The 18,050-nt window shown below is 42.0% G+C and overlaps 1 protein-coding gene across 3 annotated transcripts in view; it reads left to right on the plus strand.

Moving 5' to 3' along the window:
* The window catches only part of Brms1l (breast cancer metastasis-suppressor 1-like), a 33,413-nt gene extending 19,306 nt beyond the window's left edge, over window positions 1-14,107 (plus strand). Inside the window, exons 5-11 of one of the 3 annotated variants that reach the window (NR_155205.1) lie at window positions 4,462-4,558; window positions 5,459-5,542; window positions 5,761-5,825; window positions 7,505-7,544; window positions 10,322-10,448; window positions 12,533-12,776; window positions 12,868-14,107. Coding sequence is in view for 1 of the 3 variants with exons in the window: in NM_001037756.3 (NP_001032845.1) it covers window positions 4,462-4,558; window positions 5,459-5,542; window positions 5,761-5,825; window positions 7,505-7,544; window positions 10,322-10,448; window positions 12,533-12,650 (531 nt within the window). In the remaining 2 variants the exon portion in view is untranslated. Of the gene's footprint in view, window positions 1-4,461; window positions 4,559-5,458; window positions 5,543-5,760; window positions 5,826-7,504; window positions 7,545-10,321; window positions 10,449-12,532 lie in introns of all 3 variants that reach the window. The other 2 variants (NM_001037756.3, XR_381530.4) reach the window with 2 other exon arrangements.
* The last annotated feature ends 3,943 nt before the right edge of the window (window positions 14,108-18,050 follow it).

Genomic DNA, 18,050 nt, shown 5'->3' on the forward strand with positions numbered 1-18,050 from the left:
TTCTTTTTCTGAAACAGGATAGTTTCATGTATCTAATGATATGCTTTTGCTTTTGTTTTTGTTTTTTTGAGACAGGGTTTCTCTGTATAGCCCTGGCTGTCCTGGAACTCACTCTATAGACCAGGCTGGCCTCAAACTCAGAAATCTGCCTGCCTCTGCCTCCCAAGAGCTGGGATTAAAGGCGTGCGACACCACCACCTGGCTTGTTTTTGTTTTTAAAGACAAGGTCTTGCTATGTAGCCTGGGCTAGCCAGAAGTTTACTATGTAGACCAGGCTGGCCTTGAACTCTCTAGGGCTGGGGTTTAAAGTGTGTGCCATTAAGCCTGGTTTATGAGGTGCTAAGAATATAACCCAGGGCCTTGTACATACTAGACTAGCACTTTTACCAATTGAACTACATTCCCAGCCCTTCACTCCTCTGTTGGGAAACTGTGTTACTTAAGGTTGAAGTCTGCCATGTCTGGAAAGGCAGATCTGTATCTTATATTTTTAGAAAGGCCTTGAAAGCTTCAAACGTTTCAGTTTCTTGTTGTAGTTTTTTTTTTTAAGATTTATTTATTTATCTATTTATTATGTATACAATGTTCTATATGCATGTGCCTGAACACCAGTAGAAGACACCAGATCTCATTACTGATGGTTGTGAGTCACCATGTGGTTGCTGGGAATTGAACTCAGGACCTCTGAAAGAACAGTGAGTGTTCTTAACCTCTGAACCATCTCTCTAGCTCTTTTGTAGATTTTTAAAACAAATCATAAAGAATGATTAGTGTGTGTGTAGGGGGGGGCTGGAGAGATGGCTCAGTGGTTAAGGGCACTGGGTGATCTCTCAGAGGACCTAGTTCAATCCTTAGTACCCACATGGCATTTCATACCTGCCACAGGCTGACCTGCTTGGTGTGCCTCAACTTGGGGAGAATCAGAGTTCTGGTACTCAGGTGGGCAAGGAGTCGGCAAGTGACAAACAGACACGAACACAAGAGAGTGCTGAATCTGAGTGTAATCTTTCAAAGTGAGCATCAGACTTATATAATCATTACAGAAGAAAACAAGGAAGTTAGGTGATACATCAGCCAAGATACATTGAGGTCATCCAATGCATAATGACTCTTTATGAAAACCAGAGAAATGCATACATAAAAGCTAGCAGGAACCAGGCAGTGTTTACAACTGAGATCAAAGCGGCCCTATCTAAAGTAAGCTATTTTAGGAGCCAGGTCTGAGGGTTTCACACCCCAGTCACAATTTTATTCTATTGTATAACCCACCACCAGGGGTCCTTAGTAAGCTCCTAATTATGCTATTCCTCTAAGCCTTGTGAAAACTTGCACCAGGGGGGTTCCACTCTTGCTAACCTTTTCATGAATAATACAATACTCTAGTTCCTCCTTAAACCACAACCCACCTTCTTCCTAGACCATGGGAGTGACTCGGCTGTTATTCTAAGTATCTGTGGGGAACCTCCATTTATCAGAGGAGCCCACCAACTTTCTTCTATTATGTAATATAGTCTGCCATACATGACTAATGAGAATTCTAAGTTTACTTTGTTAAACTTGCCCTGAGATTTCTAACTCTTATCTAGTAAAACTCAATGCCTGATTTCTTTTACTATCTCTTTATCAACACTAGAGACATTTTGTCTGAATGAGTAGCATTACCTATAATACAACAATACTGAAAGAAAGCACACAAAACCCTCCACCGACTATCGCACGGACAAATCTGGACCACATCTGTAATGTCTTAATTTCAGTAGCACAATTCAGATATAGTTGGAATATTTCAGAAGACTTTTCATAAGTCAGAGGAACAAGCAAAAGGGAGTATTGAGAGCAGCATGTAATGAGACAGTAATTTTCACCCCATAGATGTTTATTTTGTGTACATATGTTTGCACATGTTTGTGTGCACATGTTTATGTGCTTTATGACTGCATGCACATATGTGTTCATGCAGGTGTGGGTCCAGAGGTTGACATCTGATGTCTTCCTCAGTTACTCTCCACTTTGGTTTTGGAGCAAGGGTCTCTTACTGAGCCTGGAGTTTGCTGGGTTGGCTAGACTGCCTGGCTGGTAAGCTCTAGGAATCATCATGTCTCCCTCCCCAGCACGGGATCACAGGAGTGGGCTACTAAACAAGGCTTTTCTAGTGAGTACTAGGAAGTTTAATTGGGGTCCTTGTGCTTGGATGACAAGCACTTTACTGACTATGCCATATCCCCAGTCCTTATATTTAGTGTTTTATTAAATATTTTAGTGTGCAAGCAATAGGGTTCACTAAGATATATTCATATGTTTGTACTTTTCCTTCATCCATCCGACCACCCTCTGTTGCCTTTCCTACATCTGCTGGTACAATTTTTCACGTGACATTTGTTCCACTATAGCTTTTACCACAGCTGAGCCTCTGTGTTCAGATTAGATATGGCAAGTCCAGCACAGCCCACCATAGACAAACTGTAATGCCTCTAACTCCTGTCTTTCCTCTACCATACAGACAAGATGGCGTGAGGATGAAGCCTAGTGGGGAGCGCTTACCTAGCATGTTAAAGGCGCTTGCTCAGTCCTTAGCACCACAAAAATATAAATCCATGAATAAAATAGACAATGAGTAAATAAATAGGTAGGTAGGTAAATCAATCGATTGATAGATAGATAAAACCAATGGGGGCTAGAAAGGTGGCTCAGCAATTAAGAACACTGACTCTTCTTTCAGAGAACCCAAGTTCTACTCCTAGCATCCATATTTCAGCTCACAACCATTTATTTGCAACTCCCTTCCAAGGAATCCATCACCCTCTTCTTGCCTCCTCAGACTCCAGACATGCAGATGGTGCACATGCAGGCAAGACACTCTTACATAAAAATAAATAATAATGATAGTAAAATTAATCACTGTCTTACCAGGTCAGGTTAAAACTCAGGGCTAAAAGGTCTAATTGTTTATAATTATATACCACTGTAGCTCTTTTTATAAAAACGCCATAAAAATATATAAATATAACACAGAGGGCCTTTCATAAAAGCCTATAAGGCTGAGCATGGTAGAGAAGGTGTGTAACTCCAGCTCCATGGATGGTTGAGGCAGTACGATACCAGGTTAACGGGCTACCTTTTCTCCAGACTGATCTCGGGGTCAGCATGAACAACTTAGTAAGATTCTGTCACAAACTGAAAGTCAAAGCTGGCTGCTATAGGTCAAGTGGTAGGCACTTGCACAGCATGTACAAGGCCCTAGGTTTAATCGCTGATATGAAGTTAGTGAGGGGACAAGCCGCTAACAGAGTCACAAGCCACTCACCACAACATTACTTCAAGTCAATACTGGAATATTATAGATATGAGCATCTTACGAAATCTATCATAAGACAAGACTTCTTGTGGGGAAAGTTGGGGAAGGCCACACACACTCTTATAGGTAGCAGGTCTGTGTGTCGATTGTGAGTTCTTCTGATACAGATTGCAAATTTAATCTGCACAAACCTGAAGGTTATACTGTATGTATCTTCTAGTGGTTTGTTTATCTATCTACCTATTTATTTACTGTCCATTTTATTCATGGATTTATATTTTTGTGGTACTTAGGATTGAACAAGAGCCTTTAACATGCTAGGTAAGCACTCCCCATTAGACTTCATCCTCTCCCCGTCTTGTCGGTTTTAGCAAGTGAGTCTGATGTAGTTAATCTATCCTTTTATACCTGAGTTATCATACTACATTTTTGTAAGTCAATCTATTGCTTTAGTATATTCTAACTGAAATATATTTATTGAGTTGCTTTAAATGGCTCTAAAATTTGTATCTAAATATTTTTTGCGATATATTGCTGTATTTAATATGATGTAGATACAGTAAAACCCAATATGATCTATTTTACTTAATTAAAAATTTTATTTATTTTTTTTAATTCGTGTGTGCGCGCTCCTGTGCGCATGTGTGCATGCGTGCGCGTGTCTGTGGAGAGCATCAAACCTCCTGGAGCTGGAGTTACAGATGGCGTTGAGTTCCTAGCTGGGCGCTGAACCTGGGTCCTCTGCAAGAGCAACAAGTGACCTGAGCCATTTCTCCGGCTTCAATTTAGATATTCTTAAGCAGGATGCTATTTTACTTAGTTAAGTCTATTTTTATAACTGACCCCTGGTTTTATTTCTTTTATATACTGAAAATTTTTCTTCAAAAATTTTAATTTGGGGGCTAAGATGTAGCTCAGAGGCGAGCACTTATCTAGCATGTACACACCCTTGCTTCAATTCTCAGAACAGGGGTGTGTGGTGGGGGAGGCAAAAATAATTTAGAAAAATGAAAAAAGCAAATGCAACAACCATTTATTAAACCAAACCAAAAACCAAAACCAAACCAAAGCCACCATATATTAACGTATGCTAAATCATTTGGTATTGCTAGTTAAGATAAACTGGTATTTCTTTCTTTTCACTTAAGTATCATGTTTCTTTCCAGAGTGAAAAGCTTTTGTTATATGATACAGTCCAGAGTGAGCTTGAGGAGAAGATAAGAAGGCTTGAGGAGGACAGGCACAGCATCGACATTACCTCAGGTCAGGGCTGCCGTGTGATGTGGTGTCCCCAAAAGCCTCAGTCTTCTCCAGTGGATGCTATGCAAATGCAGTGTCCTAGCTGGAGGGAGCAGGGGGGACTTCGGAAGAGCGAGATGAAGTAGAGGTTGTTCCTTGGATTCAGAGGCACACTCTAGAAAAGGGACAGACCAGCAGTGTGACAGGAGCTAGCCACGGGACTTGCTGGAAGACAGCTTCCTGTGTTCTTCCAGGCGAGTGGGTAAATGTTTCAGGGCGGTAGGTGTTTGCCTTGGAGAAAGGAAACCCTGCTGTGATGATTAGACCCAGTCAGTGTGAAGTGTGGCCATTTCAGGATGACTTAGGGAAGTTTTCTGTTGGGCACTGGCAGTTTTACTAGATTGGCCCACAGTTCTTGAGTAGGTATTACTGGTTTTGTCTTGATTTTGCTTCTTTGCTATAGTTGGGGCAGATGTGGTGAGATCAGTGTGGGTGCTTTGCTCATGAGTTAGGTGTCTGTGGACAGTTGACTAGTCTTTCTAAGTGGGTGTCCTTGTATGGAAAACTGAGGTAAAAAGCATAGCTACACCTACCTCAGGGCAGCCACTAGAGAGACGGCTCAGAGGGGAGGCGCTTGCCTCCAGGGCGGGCAACCTGAATTTGATCCCCAGCACCCATGCGGTGCAAGGAGAGACCACACCCTCCTAAGCTGCCCTCTGACCTCCATGTGTAAGTTGTGGTGTGCAAGCGTGCAGGCAACACACGCTATGTATAAGTAAATACGTGTAAAAAAATGAAAAGGAACCACCTCTGAGTGCAGTTCCCTGGAGATTTGTATGTAAAGAAGCAGTAAATGTGAAAGTCTGCGCTGCCCGTTCTTCCTGTGGCCGCTGGAAAGGAGCTCACGCGCTGATTCCCTTGCAGAGCTGTGGAACGACGAGCTTCAGTCACGGAAAAAGAGGAAGGATCCGTTCAGCCCCGACAAGAAGAAGCCGGTCGTTGTCTCAGATATCCTTTCCGCACTCTGGGTTTCCACACTGTGGAAACCATTTCGGCACGGGGTGGAGGGGACACGGCGGCTCATGGTGCACTGTGGTCAGTTTGTACAGGCGCTTTTGAGGCAAGGTCTTGTATGTAGCCCAGGCTGGCCTTGAACCCATACTCTTCCTGCATCAGTTCACTGGGTCTGTGATGTTCTTGCTGCAAGTTGACCTTGACGCCTCAACGTCCATATATAGTTTATATGCTGCAGGATCTCGACATTCTTGAGGACTGGACGACAATTAGGAAGGTATGGTTGGCGAATGGTGCGGCAGAAGTGCATTTTTAAAAAAATTTTTTTTATTAGATATTTTCTTCATTTACATTTCAAATGCTATCCCAAAAGTCCCCTATACCCTCCTCCCACCCTGCTCCCCTACACACCCACTCCCACTCTTGGCCCTGACATTCCCCTGTACTGGGGGCATATAAAGTTTGCAAGACCAAGGGGCCTCTCTTCCCAATGATGGCCGACTAGGCCATCTTCTGCTACATATGCAGCTAGAGACATGAGCTCTAGGGGGTACTGGTTAGTTCATATTGTTGTTCCTCCTATAGGGTTGCCCTTCAGCTCCTTGGGTATTTTCTCTAGCTCCTCCACTGGGGGCCCTGTGTTTCATCCTATAAATGACTATGAGCATCCACTTCTGTATTTGCCAGGCACTGTCATAGCCTCACACGAGACAGCTATATTAAGTTCTTTCAGCAAAATCTTGCTGGCATATGCAATAGTGTCTGGCTTTGGTGGCTGATTATGGGATGGATCCCCCGTTGGGGTAGTCTCTGGATAGTCCATCCTTTCGTCTTAGCTCCAAACTTTGTCTCTGTAACTCCTTCCATGGGTATTTTATTCCCTATTCTAGGGAGGAATGAAGTATCCACACGCAGAAGTACATTTTTATACTCTGCCTTTTAAGAGTATATCAATATATGAAAATGAAATTGTTGGAAATATGCTTTGCTTAACATGGGCTGTAGAATATTGTAAGAATTAGAGACATGTCAGTAATTTGTATTTTTTCCTGTAATAGTGTATCAATTTATACAAGAGTATGGAATAGCGTATGTTTAGTTTGCCTAGAGTGTTAGGGTTCAGAGCTTTTCTGTTTCTGGTGTATAGAAGGCACCTAGTAAACATTTTTTGAATGAATGCATTGAACCTATGTGCTTTATATTATATTAATAACTATTGAGGTGTGACTCTTTGATGCTTGTTTAAGAATGGAGCTGTGTATCTTGTCATCTTTTTACTTTTTATTTATTTCTATTACCATTTTTATTTTTTATTTCACTCAGACTGCCCTAGAAGTCACTTGGTAGCCCCTGTTGTCTTTGAACTTGAAAGCCTCCTTTCTTGGCCTTCTTGGGAATTGGGTTACAAGGTTTGAGGCTTGCTTTCCTATTAAAAATTCTCATTTTGGGGCTGGAGAGATGGCTCAGTGGTTAAGAGCACTCACTGCTTTCCAGAGGTCCTGAGTTCAATTCCCAGCAACCACATGGTGGCTCACAACCAACTGTAATGGGATCCGATGCCCTCTTCTGGTGTGTCTGAGGGGAGTGGCAGTATATTCACATACATAAAATAAATATCTTTAAAATATAAAAAAATTGCCATTTTTATAAATTGTCCAGGGAACATATTTCAGCTATTAATAGTGGCTATGGAAGGAGGTGTTGTTTATGACTTTAGGTACCGTTAGCCTGGAGGTTGGGGTGACTCATTCTGGCGTGCTTGCCTGACTTGCTTGCCTAGCATGTGTGACGCCTTGTGCTCTTCCCCTATCACCAGGAGAAAACGAGAACAGCCAATGTTTATATTTTATTCTGTTAGCAAACTAATTGAGGACACTGTGTGTATTATAAATCACAAAATCTGTTTTCAGTCTGAATCCAGATTTCTTTCTCCCCTTCCCCCATCTTTTTTCTTAGGCAATGGCTACACTGGGTCCACACCGAGTTAAAACAGAACGTAAGTTATGAGTTGTGACATGTTCTGTGGAGAACTGTTCAGTCAGGGTGGTAAAATTCCCTGCATATTGAAGAGGAACCCGGTAGTGGTTCCGGTGGCCAGCGACCTCTGTAACTGACATGAGGAGTCAGGAGTCTCCTGCTTCCAGTGCTGACTGTGTCTTCTTTCTGTCTTTGTTGTTGTTGGTTTGGTTGGTTGTTTTTTTTTTTCGAGACCGGATTTCTCTATGTAGTCCTGGCTGTCCTGGAACTCACTCTGTAGACCAGGCTGGCCTCGAACTCAGAAATCCTCCTGCCTCTGCCTCCCAAGTGCTGGGATTAAAGGCGTGTACCACCACTGCCCCACATATTTTATTTCGAAATAGATCTTTTCTAAAATTATGACCTGTTTGCTGTTGACTCCTGAGTGCTAAGATGATATATGTCTTTTTTAACCTTTTTATTTTTTTATAACTCTAAGACAACTGCCCAAGTTGTAATGAACATTGGTATCTATGGGTTTTTGTTGTTGTTGTTTATAGATTTTTTTTTGTAATTCTTTAGTAGATTATAATGGGATTATAATGGGGTTAGATTAAAAATATCTTTTAAATATTAAGGAAGAGAATTTCTTATTCCATTTCAAATGTTTTTTGTTTGTTTGTTGTTTGTTTTTTGTTGTTGTTTTTTGTTTTTTGGGGTTTTTTTTTTTTTTTTCCGAGACAGGGTTTCTCAGTGTAGCCCAGGCTGTCCTGGAACTCATTCTGTAGACCAGGCTGGCCTCGAACTCAGAAATCCGCCTGCCTCTGCCTCTGAGTGCTGGGATTAAAGGCGTGTGCCACCACGCCCGGCTTCAAAAGTATATTTAAGAGATATTTATCTTTAAGAATGTTCTAATTATTTTTTCCTCTCTCAATGGTTCCTTTAAACTTTATTTCACATTAGGAAATTACACCTATATACTGCCCTTGACTGGAGAGTCAGATGCCTAAGTCTCTAGAATGTTTTGAGTCATTAATTTGGGGGGAGGGGTGTGTGTGTGTGTGTGTGTGTGTGTGTGTGTGTGTGTGTATACATGTGGTTATGTGTGTGGGTGCATGAGTGTGTTTGTGGTGCTAGAGATTTGTCCTTGATGGCTTTCTACCTTACTTATGGACACAAGTTTCCTTCTTGAGTAGAGTGTTGATTCTGGTAAGTCTGGCTCCTGTGAATGGCCTGGGGAGCCCTAGTTTCTGCTCCCTGTGCTGGGATTACAGGCTGCTGCTATGCCTGCCTGGCTTTTATGTGGCTTCTGCTCCTCAGACTATTGATTAACCGCCATTGGTTAGAGTTCCACCACCCAGCGGAATGGCTCTGGTTTCCCGCCCGTGTTTACCTTAACTTTGTACTGCGTTTCTTTATGATACTCACCGCCATTTGTACATTTTACTTTATTTTTAGTGATGATAAATTCCACAATTCTTTTTAAAGAATAAAGTATTGTGCTTGTGCATATGGTGGTTTTTTGGGAGGAGAGAGAGAGAAAGAGAGAGAGAGAATGAGAGATAGATAGATAGATAGATAGATAGATAGATAGATAGATAGATAGATAGATCGATCGATCACATGCATGCCATGGCGCACATGTGAAGAGCAGAAGATAGCTTTGAGAGATGGTTCTTCCCTTTCACTTGGGGTTTGACATCAGACTCAGGTTACGAGGCTTGTATGGCATGCGTGTTTACCTGCTGAGCCGTCTCACTGGCTCTTGGCACTTTTAAACTAACTCTCTACTTGTTTGACTGCCTCCTGACTGGATTATAAGCTTTCTGGAGGCTGGCTTCTGTCTCTTTTCTTAGTCTTCCCTCAGCACCCAGCACAGCTCCTTGTGCATAGGATGGACTCAGACATGGAATGAATGAATGAATGAATGAATGAATGGCTGTAAAACAAGCACACCTGTACGTATCACTACTTCCTATCTACTAGAGACGTTTTTAGGGTCTTGGAGAATTAGTGGGGAAGGAGATAAACTGAGAGCCTCCTTTCAGGAGGTGGAGTCCTATGTTTGAGACTCAGTGAGTTAGTATCAGATGGTAACGAGGATTATGGAGTCCTTGGCAAGTTGTGTTGGTGATTTCCTAAGAAGGGACAGTATGAATGGTGAAGGTGCTGCTGGTGTGTGGTGTGATTGTGACAGTCACATGGATGTGTTTCCATAAGGAACATGTTTTCCCTGCAGTAGTTTACCTACTCATGCCAAACCATTCTGAGAGTCGGAAATGCTGTTCTACTGTGGATAGTTAAAGTTCTGGAGACTTCTCATTAAACATTATATTCTGCTTTTTTCCAAGTATGAGATGCCTTATACGGGAGATTTGAAATTACTTTTGGAATATAACAATTTGAAATTTTCAGGGCTGTTTAAAAATGGTGCTGGTATTCAGTCACCCATGCGCTTGCCTACCCTTGTGGCCCTGCTTCTCTATCAGTCACCCATGTGCCTGCCTACCCTTGTGGCCCTGCTTCTCTATCAATCAGTCACCTATGCGCTTGCCTACCCTTGTGGCCCTGCTTCTCTATCATCACCCATGTGCTTGCCTACCCTTGTGGCCCTGCTTCTCTGATTATTGCTGACCTTTGTTTGTGTTGGATAGTAAACGATAAAAGTAAGAGGGGCTCTTGTTCTTATTACATTTTAGGTTTCTGTATGAGAATATTGCAAATGTATTTACAGGCATATATGTGCATGCATTACTGTTGTCTTTTACAGTTCTGACTGTCTTATTAACATAACAGTTACTTAACTCATCCCTTTAGCACCTGTGAAACTGGAGAAACATCTGCACAGTGCCAGATCGGAAGAGGGAAGACTGTATTACGATGGTGAATGGTATATACGTGGACAGACGATATGTATTGATAGAAAAGATGAGTGTCCCACAAGGTAAGAGGCTTCCTGGCACTGCATTGCTGCTGAGCATTGCTGTTCCACCTGCTGTCAGTCAATCGTTGCAGCCTCTGGAGGGTACTTGTGCATCATTAGTTCCTCTGGATCCTTTTTACTTGAGTAAGATCCAATCATGGGTGCACAATCGTTAATGTTTATATAGTAGACGTTGATCACAGCATTGACATAGTAGATATGCTTGGGACTATTTATCCTTAAGTGATCCATTTATTAATTCTTACAGTGTAATTAACTGTTGTGATCCTAGTATAATGACTTTCAAACCAGACTATTAAGAACCTTTGGAGGGCCTATTAGTTCTTAATTCTTGTGGTCCCACCCATTTCAGTTTTTTAGATAAAGAACCCTACCTATCAGCTGGCAGTGCCACACAGTTGTCAGAGTTCTTGGTTAGTAGACACACAGCCCCGGTTTTAGTCCGAAACACTCCATGAACTGGGCAGGGTGGAGAGCCTATAATCCCAGAACTAGGGAAGTGGAAACAGGAAGATCAGGAGTTCAAGGCCAGTCTTAGCTGTGGGCATCTCTGCAAGTGCCACAGGCCATAGCTTAGAATAATGATCTACATGAAGCAAGAAGAAAATCTGGTTCAGTGTGACTTAGTAGCCAGTATTGGTGCACACTTCTAGAGACTGGTTCTAGGCTGTTTATTTTAGGCATATTTTAGTGCAATTTGGGAAAAAACCCTTTTTCTAGTGTAACACAAATCCTGCACAAGGAGGCATAATTACATTGAACTCTTCTCAAAAAGTACATGCCACTTCTTCCATGAAGATGGGTGCTAGAGACGGGCTATATGTGCTATCTTAACCGCCTAGGTGAAGATCTAGTGTTTTTGTCCCAGTCATACAGACAGTGCAGAGGTCACGAAGACTATTAACCCTCTCCAGTCCTATGTGTGGGAGCCTGGGAGAACTCCTGGCCATCCAGGGAGCACAAAGATCACCCAGGCTATTAGCCACCTCCAATTCCAGACTTCTGGGTGGAGAACCCTGCGCATTTAACATTCCTGGTTTCTCTCTAGGTTATCTTTGAGCACAAGGACCTCTGTGCTCCCAACACAATAGCTACAAATAGAGTTGGGGGGTAACCTGGGATACAGGAGACTGTAGTTCAGACAAAAAATATTAATTAAGGCAGGAGAGGAAAGGAAAATTAGTAAAAATGTGACGAGTATTTAGTGAGCTGGAGAGGTGGTTCCGCTGCTGAGAGCGGCTCCCCAAGAAAACTGGGTTGGTTCCCAGCACCGCACCTGTCAGGCAGCTCCAGCTCTGGTAGGCTGACTCTTCTGGTTTCTGTGGACACTGCACTCAGTTTGTATACTATGCAGCTAAAACCTTCATACACATAAACCGAAGGCCAAAAATAAACCTCAGAAAAGGAGTACTTTGTAATTAAAATATAACTTTAAAACTAGAAATTGGAAAATCCGGGCGTGGTGGCGCATGCCTTTAATCCCAGCACTCGGGAGGCAGAGGCAGGCGGATTTCTGAGTTCGAGGCCAGCCTGGTCTACAAAGTGAGTTCCAGGACAGCCAGGGCTATACAGAGAAACCCTGTCTCGAAAAACCAAAAATAAAATAAAATAAATAAATAAATAAATAAAACTAGAAATTGTGTTTTTAAGTGGTAATCTAGACTTATGGTTTATATAATTGTTTATATAGCCTATAAATTATCTTGCTGTGATCTTTTGGAAGTATTAATGAATTACTGCCTTCATCCTTTATGGTAAATTCTTAAGAGTATCAGCTTTCTACAGTAAGAAACACCTTTTTCTCTAGATAACAACATTTGTGTTGATAGCACAGCAACTGGTAAGTAAACGTGCTGAGCCTACTGTAGCTGATATGAAACCGTGTTTCTAAGCTGGTAATCTGAAGATTAGTATAAACCGGGTGGAGGCAGAGGGAAGGCAAGCTCAGGGCCAACCTGGGCTAGAAGGGCATGTCTTTAAAAATATAAGGAAAAAGAAAAGAGAAATCAACCCCCAGTAATAATAAAATAAATGGAAATGAAATGAGCCGCATTGTAATTCATTCTTTTTATTTTCTTTTTTAGTGCTGTAATTACAACAATTAACCATGATGAAGTTTGGTTTAAGAGGCCTGATGGAAGCAAATCTAAGCTTTACATTTCACAGCTACAGAAAGGAAAATACTCAATTAAACATTCGTAATCACGCTCTAAGTGTTCCCCACATCTACCTTGTTAGTGTTACCAAGTGTAATGTGCCATGGAAGCCAAGAGAATGCACTCAGCAGCTTAATAATTTCATCCAGTCATGAGAGACTGTGTCTTCTAGGTAGTACTCCAAGTAGACCCCACATTAGTAAGTCATTAAGAGAAATAGTGATAAACTCTAATCATGACCATCGCGTTTATTTGCCTCGCAGGTCCCGTGCCAACAGGTCTGTTTGGTATGTATTTCTTTCTCAGTGTTGCTTCATTCTGTGTCTTACTCACGTGAGTGTGTCTCACCTCTAATGGACTACCGTGCAGTCGCCTGCAGTTTTAAATCCCCGCCTCCGCTGCCACTCTTGTGTTTGTACAGATGGAAGACTTCCTATGAATGATTTCTATTAGTGCATTCGTTTCAATCAGAACTGAAATTTATACATACATGTGTGAGTGCGTCTATACAGTGTCCCCAGCAGGCTTAGAACTGATGGCCTACCTGTACAACCTCCTTTTACCCCAAATTCAACTGCTGGGTTTTCGAAGAAAAGGGAGCACTTTTCTAGACTGCTTTTCCTTCTCTTCTTCCTGGATGGCGGTGACCTCTTTTGCAGATCATATTTGGTGTTTATTAGTAGCAGTGTGTCAAGTGTGACCATGTTGCTGCCTGTGTTTCTTCTGAGCTTTTAGAGGGGCAGGTATCCTGCCTGGTGTTTATGATGCGCAGTGCCAGAGTGACAAGTGGCTGGCAGTATTGTCGTGCTTTCTGCACATCTGAACTTTTGAAGATTTTACTAAGCATTATCTAGAGGCAAAACTAGATCCTTATTCTAATTTTATTGCTAGAGTGGAATACATATAGATACTTCCCTTAACTCTACCATCCCCCAAATTAGCTTTTTTTTTTAAGTGTTTTTAACACTTTAAGGCCATTTGGTGCAATTTAGAAAATGTTGGCCTCCCTTCCCTTAGCCATATTCAGAATGAACTTGGAAGCCTCTGGAACTGTGCAGGAAACCGGAGCCCTCAGCCCGGAGGCACAGTGGGCTACAGTGTGTACGCAGGGTACAGCCAAATGAAGTGCTCTGCTGGTCTCATGCACTTTAATTTCTGTTACAGTGTATTTAAGAGGATGAGGAAGACTCACTCAACACTCCTCAAAGGAGTCTCTGCATGATTCCGTTAGTTCCTTATGACTTCACCTCTGCAGACATTCCCTGCAGGTATACTCCACAGTTGCCAAATTGTAACCATCTGACTTTCGAAGTTCAGTATCAGCAACATTGTGCTGCTCTGTTCTGTTTCTGATCACCCTTAGCGGCTGTGCAGACTGTCCCAATCCAGTAGCATTTGGCAGTGCTTATAAATATATATATATATATGATGTTTGATAAGCATTTTTAATGAGATTTGTATTTTTAAATTTAGTATGTAATAAAAAGAAGTGTTTGAGCGTCATTTGTAGTGTTGTGTGTTACTTATTCATACTCAAGTTCAGTTGTTTATACCCAGTCCTCTTGCTTGTGCTGACGTCAGCAGGCCCTCTGTGCTGGGGAAGGGCTTCTGCTCGGCTTCCCATACGTGCACCTCTATGAAGCATATGTAGGTGTTCAAGAAGCTAAGTTATATTTAACTAAAAACACACATGCAGTTGTGTTATACTTTAATAAGTGTACTCTATTTTGAAATTTTAACCAGAAAAAAATTTAAAGATTTATTTCTCACACTTACCATGAAAACTTTAATATCTGTATATGTGCCAGGAGCCTTGGACCAGCCCATGTGTGCTCCTGGTTGGTGGGAGCTCCCTGGAGTCTGGGTTAGTTGAGACTGCTGGTTTTCCTGTGTGGTCACTTTTTGCTTCCGCTTCTGCTTCTTTAATTCTTCCCCTAATTCAACCATTGGAGGAACTTCAATTCAAATGGTTGGCTGTAAGTGTCTGCATCTGTCTCAGTCAGTTGCAGATAGTGCCTCTCAGAGGACAGCCATGCCAGGCTCCTGTCTGTAAGCACATCATAGCATCAGTAATAGTGTCAGGCCTTGGTGCCCTCCACCCACCCCCTGCCCATGAGATGGAGATCAAGTTGGGATGGTCATTGGACCACTTTTCCTTCAGTCTCTTCTCCATTTTTGTCTCTGCAGTTCTTTTAGACTGGAACAATTCTGAGACAGGAATTTTGACTGTGGGTTAGTAACCCAGTCCCTCTACTTGAGGCCCTGTCTATCTATTGGAGGTGGGACTTGTTGAGTGCCCTCTCCCCAATGTTAGGCATTTTGCCTAAGACCCCAGAAGATGGAAAGATCTCCCATGCTCATGGATAGGATTAACATAGTGAAACTGTCTGCCTTACCAAAAGCAATCTACAGGTTCAATGCAATCTCCATCAAAGTTCCAACACAACTCTTCAGGCATGGAAAGAGCAATTCTCAACTTCATATGAAAAACCAAAAAACCCAGGATAGCAAAAAAAGAACTTTAGGGTATTCACCATCCCTGACTTCTAGTTGTACTACAAAGTAATTTGCATGGTATTGGTACAGAGACAGACAGGTTGATGAATGTAATAGAATCAAGGATTCACAAGGAAACCCACACACCTATGGACATTTAATCTTTGACAAAGAAGCCAAAAACACAGTAGAATAAAGAAAGCATCTTCAATAAATGGTGTTGGTTTAATTGGTGGTCTGTATGTAGAAGAATGAAAGTAGATCCATATTTATCACCTTGCACAGAGCTCAAGTCCAAGTGGATCAAGAACCTCAATGTAAAACCAGATACGCTGAATCTAATAGAAGAGAAAGTGGGGAAGAACACTCATTGGCACAGGGGGAAAGTTCCTGCACAGAACACCAATGGCTCAGGCCGGAAGATAAACAATTGATAAATGGGACGTCATGAAACTGAAAAGCTTCTGTAAGGCAAAAGACATAGTCAATAGGACTAATTGGCAACCTACAGATGGGGTAAGAATCTTCAGTAACCGTACATCTGATAGAGGGCTAATCTTTTAGTTGTGACATTTATTTTGGAGACTCAATGGAAATCTGCAGTGTGCTGTACCTCTGCTGCCATGGCCGTGTTTCTTGATTTCTTTCTCCTGTCAGTTGCTGGGCCGTTTCTACCACAGCTCTTTATTCACAGTCGGCTCACCTTGCCTGTCATCTCACAGTTAAGGAAACAGTCCCAACCGTCATCTAGTTCAAATCACTAGCAAACACTAGTGGAATGCACTTCATTTAGCCCCTTTGTCCTGGCTCATATGCGAGGATTGAACACGGAGGGATTCCATTCTGTCTTCAACAAAAATTGTTCTTGCTGGGCGTGGAGGTACATGCCTATGGCTTACCATGCAGGAGGCAGAGCAGGAGATTGGAACCTTAGGGTCAGAGTTGGCTACAGAGTTTGAGGCTGGCCTGGGCTATCAGTTGTTTCAAACCAACAAACTAAAAAAGACATGAATGAATATTTTCCGGTGTATACATTGCTAGCTAGGATTTTACTTACAGATATGTCTGTGCGCCTTATCCCTCTTTTGTAATTATTTAAAAAGACTAGGGAAGCTGGTTGACGCTTCTAAGAGTCTGCCTTTGTATTCAGTAAATCTGCTGTAAGATCGAATGAAATTGCATTTCTCTCAAGGAAAGGGGGTGAGGGGTGGACATACATTAGCTAAGATCTCTATGTAGAACCACTAAACTGGAATGTACACTATTGAGTTCAGACTAGAGTTGGAGAGGAGGCATGTCCCTTATCTGTATGGATGAGCTGCAGGGATCCATGGCTGTGTACTGTGTGTGACTGTGGGATATTCCCCCATTGCTCACTCTGGGCCAGCCTCTTGCCTTCCCAAAGCCTTCTACATTTTTGTTTTTTGTAAGCCATCAGATAAGAGTGCTGGGAACCAAGCTCGGGTCCTCTGGAAGAGCAGCAAATCCTCCTAAGCACCAAGTCATCTTTCCAGCCTACTTCTAGATTCCTTCTAGACCATGTGTCCTGCCACTCGGATGGCTTATTGGAACAGAGTGGCCCCCAACTAATGGGTAGCCAGTGATTTAAAAAGAAAAAGTTATAATAATTAGGGCTTTATTGCTGTGAAGAGACACCATGGCCAAGGCAACTCTTATAAAGGACAGCATTTAACTGGGGTTGGCTTACAGGTTCAGAGGTTCAATCGATTGCCATCATGGCAGAAAGCATGGCAGTGTTCAGGCAGACATGGTGCCTGGTGTGTGCCACATTTGTGTTTAATATATAAGCCGAAAGTCATGGTTTTACATGTTCAAAACAAAATGAATAAAAATGTAAGAATTCTGACTATGTATTTGTCCTATTTTGTGTTGTTTTTTTTTTTTTTTTTGGAGGAGGACCTTAATATTTTTTTAGTCTAACTATGAGAGGCAAAATACCATGAACACTTGAAACAGTCTTAAATACCTTATCTTTTAGGAAAAAAAAAAGTGTGTTATGCTATAGAAAGCCAAAATTTGTAACCAAAAGTTGAAGCTTATGTTCTCTTTCAAGACACTAGGAGGCAGAGAGCAACTAGACAGCACACCTTTTGGGTCCTCTGCTTTTCCGTCTATTTGTTGCTGAGAGGGTGTGAGTGGGTGACCTCGAGGGAAGATTGCTGTAGTCCTCTGGTTTTAGAAGCAGGCCATACGATACCCTTTCACCACTGCTACTAATGATTATAAATTATGTTCGACTGTGAGGATGAAGGTCGTTAGGCAGACACTCAACCTTACCTTCTTTACACAGAGATATTGAGAAAAATACTCTATTTCATTTGCTACTGAAAAGGTCTGCAACTGGCGTCTGTATGGTGGAGATAGTGAAGTGCTTGCATATGGAGGTCAGTTTGGATTTCAGTAGGTTACACAAGTGTGCCAGTGGGTCATTATAATTCAGTACCTTGAGCACTTTAAATTTTTTTTTACCCATGAACCCTAGCAGTTTTGCTTGTTTTGAGACAGGGTCTCACCATTTAGTCCTAGACTGGACTACAACATTTAGTAGGGCAGTCTGACCTTGAACTCATAGGGATCCATCTGCTTCTGCCTCCCAAGACTATAGTTGTTTTTCATTTGAATCATATACTCTGTGGGGTTAAATCATATCTTGTAAATATTTATGTATACATTAGTGTACACAAGAGAGATACCTTGCTCAGGTTCCAAGCTTTTGCTGAGTCTTTGCCTTCTCTAGAGGGGGAGCCCAGGGTTACATCACTCATCCTTCCATCCTTGAGAACTTATATTTTGTTTCTTTTGCTATGCACTGTCCAAAGGAACATTCAGTTGAGGTCATGGCCTGTGTTTAAACTCCTGAGGAGGGACGTTGCTGGTCACTGCATTCTCTCTGATTCCTTCTGATTCTCTCTAACTTTCTCTCTCTAAC

This window comes from Mus musculus, chromosome 12 (genome assembly GCF_000001635.26).
Source record: "Mus musculus strain C57BL/6J chromosome 12, GRCm38.p6 C57BL/6J".
NCBI classification, from domain to species: domain Eukaryota; kingdom Metazoa; phylum Chordata; class Mammalia; order Rodentia; family Muridae; genus Mus; species Mus musculus.